General features: G+C 63.9%; 1 protein-coding gene across 1 annotated transcript in view; it reads left to right on the plus strand.

Moving 5' to 3' along the window:
• LOC105746549 (anthrax toxin receptor 2-like) overlaps positions 1–7,536 on the plus strand; it is a 51,154-nt gene extending 43,618 nt beyond the window's left edge. The window contains exons 13-16 of the mRNA XM_023590031.2: positions 293–700; positions 1,493–1,534; positions 2,826–2,909; positions 7,191–7,536. Of these exons, the coding sequence (XP_023445799.2) occupies positions 293–700; positions 1,493–1,534; positions 2,826–2,909; positions 7,191–7,424 (768 nt within the window). The 3' untranslated portion in view covers positions 7,425–7,536. The remainder of the gene's footprint in view (positions 1–292; positions 701–1,492; positions 1,535–2,825; positions 2,910–7,190) is intronic.
• The last annotated feature ends 814 nt before the right edge of the window (positions 7,537–8,350 follow it).

Consider the following 8,350-nt stretch of genomic DNA (forward strand, 5'->3'; position numbering starts at 1 on the left):
GGGCCCCAAGGCCCACCCCTCCAGGTTGGGGTTCAGGCAGTGGGATGGGGCAGCCTCCGCCACATGTGGTGTCTGTGGCCCTGGGCTCTGCCAAGGTGGTCTGGGCATCTGGCCATGGACTCCTGGCCCCCCCTGGGGTCCCTGGAGGTGGAGCGCCTGAGGAGAGGAGGAGGCTGGGGGTGGAATGCCAGGGGACGGGAGCCAGGAGGGGACCACCCAGCCCCAGCCCAGCCCTCTGCCACACCTGTTCTCTGGCAGCTAAGGCTGGATGGTGACGGTGGCCCTTCCACAGGGGGAGAATCCTGCTGCCAAACCCACCGAGGACAAGGCTGGGAACCCAAGCAAGGTCAACAGCCAAAGCCTCGCTGCACAATCCCCCGACACACCCCCTGAGAAGAGCCCCACAAAGCCCTCCAAGAATGCTGCAGCCAGCACTCCCAGGAAGTCCCCCAAGCAGTCCCCCAAGCAGTCCCCTGAGCAGTCCCCTGAGCATGCCAGCAAGAACACGAATAGAGAAGACGAGGGCACTGATGAGGAGGAGGACCCCGAGGAGGACGCTGATGAGGAGTACCAGTACGAGGACGACGACCCCACCGAGAGCCAAGGCAGCTCCAAGTTCCCCTGGATCCCTGTCGTGGCCGGCGCATCCGCCCTGCTGCTCCTGCTGCTGCTGGGCTGCCTCTGCTACCTGTGCTGGCCGGTGAGTGTCTCTGCTACCTGAGCAGGCAGGTGAGTGCCCCTGCTGCCTGAGCAAGCAGGTGAGTGCCCTGCTACATGAGCAGGCAGGTGAGTGCCCCTGCTGCCTGAGCAAGCAGGTGAGTGCCCCTGCTATGTGAGCAGGCAGGTGAGTGCCCTGCTACATGAGCAGGCAGGTGAGTGCCCCTGCTATGGTGGCAGCTCCCAAGACTGCTCACAGCTCAGGCTTCGTTCCCCCCTGGAACCTAGAGCGCCCTGGCCTCCTGCCCCACCTGCCATGGGATGCTCACGGGGAGGCTGCGCACACTGGGCCAGGCTGCTCCAGTGCCCATGGCCCTTCTAGAGGTGACCAGAGGCCAGTGTGCAGCAGGGCAGCAGGAGGACAGACAGGAGGTGCTCCGGGGGTTAGGAAGGAGGGGCCTTCGAGGGGCTGGAGGACCATCCCGAGAGCTGTGGGAAGGAGGAGGAGAAGGGGGGGGGGGGCAGAGAAGGAGCAGGCAGGTCCCTGCCCAGGGGAGGGCTCGAGGGAAAGCCTGTGGGGGACCATCCCACGAAGGGCTTTTCGGCTTGGGGTGGCCTCAGCCTGCCTGGACTGCCTAAGCCCCTCCAGGGAGGGGTGGTGTCCCTGTGACAAAGGAGGAAAACTGAGGCTCAGAGGCAGCCATGCTGGCCACAGCCCCACAGGCATTGGTCTGTGCCCTGCGGCTCTGAGCAGGGTCCCCCACCTCTCCCAGGGGCTGAGGCTGAGCCCAAATCACACCTTCCAGCACAGGTTATGTTTTTTTTCTCAATCTAGACAGAAAAGGAGCTGCCACAACTCCTGCTGGAACCCTCTACTGTAAGTCCCTAAGTGCGTCCTGACTTCCTGTGAGCTCATCTGCCATGCACGGAGGCTCCCACGGCCCAGGGAGGGATCCGCTCCCCACCCCAGGAGCTCCACCGCCTGTGCCAAGAGCCTGCAGAGCAGGAGGAGGAGGGCACAGGGGTGGGGGGGACGGGGGCTGCTAGCGAAGCCAGGCGTCCCCCCTTCCTGGGCTCCCCACCAAAGGGGCAGTGTGGGCAGCCCTGTGGGGGGTCTACCACGGACACTCCTGAGACAAGTGGGGCCTTGGGCCCCTGCTGGCTGGCAGGATGGTACTTGCCCAGGACTCAGGGAAGCTTCTGGAAAAGGAGCCTCATGTTGCAAGGACTCAGCTCTGGGATCTGCCGGGCCCTTGTCTTAATCACGGTCTCCTGGTGGGCAGAGGGGGCCTGACCAGGTCAGCTCTTGGGGTCTGCAGGGCTGAGGGTGGGCAAGGGAGCTTACCTGGCATGGAGCTGTGAGGGGCGCCCACCCGGGGGAGCCCAGGGCCAGGTTCAGGGCAGCAGCCGTGGGACCAGGTGGGCCTGGGTCAGTCACGCTTTCAAAGCTCGAGCCCAGTAGCTGAGGGGCATCCCCTGCCTGTGCGTGGACCCCTGACCAGCCCAGCATGTGGTGTCTTCATTTGCCAGGGCTGCTCTGACAAACGCCATGCACTGGGTGGCTTGAACCCGGAGGTCACTGTGTCTGGGTCTGGAGCCCAGAAGTCCAGCTTTCTCCCGGGTCCGCAGGTTCCGGTGCCAGTCACTGCAGCTCTCGGGGTCCTTGGCTGGCCTCATGCCTTGGCCACACAGCGCCATCCTTGGTCCCCTCCGTCCTCTGCCTTCAGGCTCCTCCTGAGTCACATTTCCTCCTTCATGAGGTTCCTGGAGTGGACAGAGCCCCCCGCTTCTCTTTGGCCACCCATCCAGTAGTGACGTCCTGGGCACGCCCTGTTACAGATGGCTCCCCACAGAGAGCACAGCTGCAGGCGTGAACCCCTGTCTTCTGGGGCCCTCGGTCCAGGCCCCACACAGGGCACAGCCTCAAGGAGGCTCTGCCAACGGGAGCGTCAGAGCAGTGAGGGGACAGGGGAGCTTTGCAGCACTTTGGGGACGAGCCAGATGATGTCTTGTTTACCCCAGAGGATGCTCCCTGGGGGTGCGGGCTGCTGATGGAATCTGGGGTCCCTCACTCGATCGTTCCTTATTCATCCCACAAACATCGGCTGAGTGGCAGCACCAGCCCCCCGGTTGTGCCGCCCTGAAGCAGGTGCTTTCTCTTCCCACAGACAGTGTGCTGCAGCCTGCCACGCCCTGTGATGATTACCCGCTGCTGTGACTGCCCGGGCACTGGGCGTCTGAGCCAAATGGAGGTGAGGAGGGCTGGGGCAGGGGAGAGGGCGACGGTTCAGGTGCAGAGGCCTGGCTGGAAGGCTTCACCTGGGGGAGTGCAGGGTCTGGGTCGCTTTGCTTCCTCCCTGGGTGTGGGGGCCAGGGGAGGGCACGAAGCTGGGGGGCCTGTGCCCCAGGTGCTCCAAGTTGACCGAGCCTGGCCGCCCCTGCCCCACCTGGTCTCTTGGTGCTTGCAGGTGGCCCACAGCAGGCAGGTAAGCAGTTCCCACCGAGGTTTCCTCAGAATGAGGACAAGAGCTGCTGGCTGTGTGGCTGGTGACACGGGGCGCAGGGCTGCAGGGAGGAGGAGCCCCAAGACACCCTCCCTGGTCATGCCACCCACCTGGTCAGGAGAGCCCTGCCAGGCCGAGTGTCCTGGGGTGAAAGGGCCACCTGGAGGACAAGAGTCCCACCTCCTCCTGGCCGGGCCCCTCCGCCCTTCTCCTGCGTCTGCTCCGTGCCCCTCTGTGGCCCCGGAAAGCACTGGAACAGCCAGCCCCACCCCTGTCCTGACACAGTGACTTGTTTGGCCTGCTTGGCCCAGACCCGCCCCACCCTGTGGCTCAGGCCAGCCAGGTGTTGCCTCTACCGGCGCAGGGCTCCTTCTGGGCTGTTCTCTGCCCTGCCCACCCCCCATATCAGGAACCTGCCTCCCGCCTGGCCCCTGCCTGCCCCCTCCTTGCTCCACCCCAGTGCAGGCCTCCCTGCCCACTGTGGGCTCCTGCCCAACTCCCTGCGCCCCCTGACCGCCCCCTCAGGGACCTCTCCTGGCTCCTGGTGTAGCTCGCCCGACCTGGGAACTTGTCCCCTAAATGAGTCACTGACCCCACACTCCAAAAGGGTGTCTTGTTCCAAATTCTGACACTGAGCACAGCGACCACCACCCCAGCAGGCATGCAGCAGGGGTGCCTGACCCTCTCTGGATGTGTCCTCACACCACATCTCCTTTGCAGGGCAAGGTGGACCTCCTGTGTGCCCTGTTCAGTCCATGCTGCACCCCAGTGCGCCTGATGTGGCCCCCATTTCACGGCGGGCCGACACCCCAGTGCTTTTCCCTTGTGACACGTGCCCACAGACAGGGGCTTCAGGAGCACGCAGGCCCCAGGGGCCGGACGTGGCCGCCCACACGCTCCTCCCTGTGGTCTCGGATGGGCGGGGCACTGTCCAGGCTGGAGGCTGAAGGGCCACGGCCAGAGTCAAGGGCAAGGGGCTGCAGAGCAGGGCCGGCCGCCAGCTCCAGTGCTCCTGACCCACGAGGCCCCTGCGCCTGCAGCCCTGGGGGTCAGCTGGCTTTATGCCACCCGGGAGGTGGCCTCCCATGTGGGAGCCTCAGGGTGCAGCCCCCACAGGCTCTTCCAGGTAGCCATGGTCCCCTGGAGTGGGCTCCCTGGCACGGGGGTAAACGGCAGCACTGCGTGTGCACCTGGAGTCAGGGCAGTGCTGCGCTCATGGTGGACCTCCTGGGCAGCTGCCCTTGGGGAGCCCTACAGTCCTCCCCTCCGGCCCCTCCTCTGGCCCGAGCCTTGGCACTGTGTTACGTGCAGCTGTAAAGACCGGGAAGCTGGAGCACAGAGAGGCTTGTGCTTTGCCCCACCTCACACAGCCACTGCGGGGCGGGGATGGACTGGGACCCGGTGGCCTGGCTCCAGAGCCCAGCACCCTCCTCACCCTGCACTGCCTGTGCTCGGGTCAGCACTTGGGATCTCATGTGGTCCTCCTACATCACCTGGCAGCTGTCCCCACGTGGCCGCGGGCCCCCTGGCCCAGCCTGCAGCCCACCCTGCGCGGCCTCCCCCGTCACGCTTTGTGCAGGTGGGGCAGGGGCCCTGGAGGCGCCCGGCCCTTGACCGCCACGTCTGTGGCTTGGGCGGTGCTCCAGGACTGCTCTGGGCTGGGACCAGGCTAGTCCTGCATCATCTGGGAAAAGCACCCAGCAGAGAGAAAGCCCAGCAAGGACAGGCACTGCAGGTGGAAGGACTGCTGCATCCTGGCAGGTGCGGGGCGTGTGCAGCTCTGGTTGCTGTGTGCCCGAGGGCACAGAGAGCACCTGAGGCCACCCAGGGCAGACAGGCCTGAGCCAGGGAGGGTGCGGCTGCCCTGAGGACCGGGCGGCCCAAGCGCTGCTCGCCCACCTGCTGCAGCAGCCCTCCTCCACCCTGCCTGATCTGATGTAAAGTTTCCATGCACATCTGTTCTGGATGGCACATGGTGCCCTTGCCGTCAGATCAGCCTCATCATGCCTGTTGGGCCCATCGTCCCTGGACTGGTGAGCACAGGGGTGGAACAGACAGGAGGAAAGAGAACCTTAGAGCCACGCAGCCTGCTCTTAGATTCGCCCCCAGAGCTGAGCACACTTAGTAAACACAGGAAAGGAGAAATTCCTCTTGGTGAAGGTAAGAGTCTGGCCTGGTGAGTGGTCCCAGGGCCGCGCAGTCCCCTGGGCTGGCAGACGTGGATGACGGTGCACGTGCCCAGCCTCTCCCTCCTGCTCTCCTGGCTCGGCTCCAGCTCCGTTCTAGAGATGGCAGCTGTGTTATCCAGTAGATGACTGGTCAAGCTGACACCCCACCCAGCCACCAAATGCTGCCCCGGAGAACACGCCTCCCATGCCCCTTGCTCCTCATCGGGACTTTGCGCCCCTGTGCAGGCTGCCCTGGTCTCTGCCACAGTGGGATTGCTGCAGGTCAGCACAGGCACTGCGGGGCCAACGAGTGACCACAGCCAGGGGACGGCAGGTCTCCGACTGAGGAGGCGTCTGCCCAGCAGCAGCGTGTCCACGTGCTGGAAGACTCTCCAAGTGCTCCTGGGTGGCTCGTGGCCCCCGAATCCGATCCCCACTGTGTCCTGGTTTGGGGGTCAGGCCCCATGTCTTGTGGAGGAAAGCTCTCAGCTCCCCGACATGCCGGGCCCCAGCTTGACCCTAGCTTGACCCCAGCTGTGCGGGGCTGGCTTCCACCTGCCTTCTGTGTCCTCTGCCGTCCCTCTTGTGTGAGGTCCTGAGGTGACCCCACCACACAGGACAGGCCCCGGCGTGTGCTCGGGGTGTGGGGAGGGACATGTGAGGTCAGCAGGGCCTGGGGACCTCGCGTGGTTCCAGTGGCCTTTCCTGGGTGGCTTGGAGGCTGTGACGCGACCGTTTCCTGGAGTCCCTGCTTGGCTGTCCTGGCGGTGTCATAGCTTCCTCCAGCTGCCGTGGAAGTTTCCCGAGCTCCATGGCTTCAGGCGCGCACACTGGCCCGTCCTCCATCTACAGGCTGGAGGGGGTCTCCAGGCCCCTTGGCCTCACCTGGCAAACGTGCACAGCTCTGCAGGCCCCTCAAGGACATGGGCACCCTGGGCTCACTTTCCAGCAGCTAAGGGCCATGTGCCTGAGAGCAGGGCTGTCTTGATGTCAGGCGCCTGGCTCAGAGCGGGCACGGGTGGGCCCTCGTGGAAGGCCAGGTGGACACGGGTGTGCGGGCGAGTTGGAGGACTGCGGCCCTGGGCCTGAGCCGAGGGTGGCGGCCGAGCACCCGCCGGGGCCCTGCCAGGCCTGTCCTGCTGAGGCTGGCCTCCTGGGCGCCGGGGGTGCTGGGCTGTAAAGATAGACGCTGGGGTCTTGAGGTGCTGCCGCTGGAGGCAAGCGGGGGTCCCGGAAGGCCGGCGGTCTCCCTTCTCCCAGGGGGCTGACCGAAGGCGTGGGGAGACCCTTCCTTACTGGGAGTGAGGGAGGGGCCAATGTGCTCTGGTCACTCTCCTGGCACTTGCGGGGGCCTTGAGTGGAGGGTGGGGGTCCTCGGCAAGCCCAGGAGGGAGGGGCAGAGAGGACAGCAGCGCCGGGGCGGCAGGTGCTGCAGACAGACGCAGGGTCTGCATGGGCTTCCTTGCACAGTGGGTGGGGCAGACCCTCTGCCTTCAGGGGCCCCCTGCAGCCCCCAGCCTCAGGTCCCCGCCGTGGCCTAGGCTGTGGGGAGGGGTCCTCCTTCAGCAGACACATGCCGAGGCCCAAACCGGGCAATGCTGCAGCCCCGGGTGGAGTCGGGCCTGGGGAGAGACCAAGGTCAGAGGTCGGGCCTGGGGAGGGCGGGGAGTGCCCCTGCAGAGGAGGTGACAGCCAACGCTCATCACCAAGTAGAGTGGAGGCTGGAGGCCAGCACCCAGGGAAAGGTCCACCAATGGGTGCAGGTGTCCTGAGCCCAGCCCACCGTGCCAAGGGAACTGCAACCTCCGCTCCCAAATCGGACAACCTTCCTGTGACCTTCTCTCTCTTCTCTGCCCTCCAGGGGAGGTGCCTCACGTTCGCCCCAGTGAGAGCCCCATGCATGCCGGTGGTCTGCGACCCAGCCCTGTGCGCCCCACCTTGCCGCAGGGGGGTCCCCTTCCCCGTGTGCCCGGGGTGCTGCCATTCCCCCCGTGCGTACTCCTGGTCCTCCCGGATGCTGCCGCTGGTCTCGCCCTACTCCCGGGCACAGGCCGCCTGCCCTCCGCGAGCCCTGACTGCAAAGCCCCATCGCTAAAGCACCAAATGAACCGGATTGTAGACTTGCTTAGGTGGACACACAGTTTTGGTTTTACAGTCAAAAAGATGTTGGCATTTGTTGCTGATGATTAAAAGAGTTTATTACATGGTGAGTTTCTGTCCTCTCTGAGATGCATGTACACTCCACCTGCTAGAATAACGCATCCCGGGGCCCCGTGGGGGATGGACATGGATTGTGCCTCTCACAGCACCTCGTCTTCATCCATCTGCCAAATTCCGCTCCATGAAAAAGCCCAAAGAGCCTATTTCATGTGAATCCAGTCCTGTGTCTCCCTCCCTAACTTCACGCAAAGAGAAGCCTTTGAATTTCTCATCTCCTTTCTCCATGTCCCTGGTCTCCCACTTTGGAGTCCCACATTCTGAACGTGTCATAGAAGGTGGTGAGGAGCCCCCAGGGTCACTAGCTGGAAGCACAACTTCTCCGTCCAGGTGCCCTGAACTGTGCCCAAGCCCAGAAGGATTCCACTGAACCATGTCCTCTCCACTAGAGAAGAAAAACAATTCCCCATCTGGTTCCATCTGCCCCTGTTGGAGAATCCACGCACAAGAAGGATGAGTTTTAGTGAGCAGCGTCCTCCCACCAGGCGTAGCCCACGGTCTCTCCATGTCTGTGAAATCACCAGGCCCACGGGCCCCCGGAACCTGGCGTGGGGTCCCCGAGCACCTCAGGAGGGTCTGCAAGGGCAGCTGTGCCTGAGGGCGCCAGGCATTCACTTCATTAGGGAACTAGGCTGTTTCCACCTCAATCCCGTCTTCCTGAATGCTACATTTCTGCCTTTCAATTGAGTGCACGGCAAGAATGGGGAAAAATATGGCAGGTTTTGGAGTTTAATATCGATTGAGTTAGATGGCTAGTGAGGGAAATAACCATAATTTTTCCCATGTTTAAAAAAAGTTTCTCTG

This window comes from Dasypus novemcinctus, chromosome 6 (genome assembly GCF_030445035.2).
Source record: "Dasypus novemcinctus isolate mDasNov1 chromosome 6, mDasNov1.1.hap2, whole genome shotgun sequence".
In the NCBI taxonomy this organism is placed as follows: Eukaryota; Metazoa; Chordata; class Mammalia; order Cingulata; family Dasypodidae; genus Dasypus; species Dasypus novemcinctus.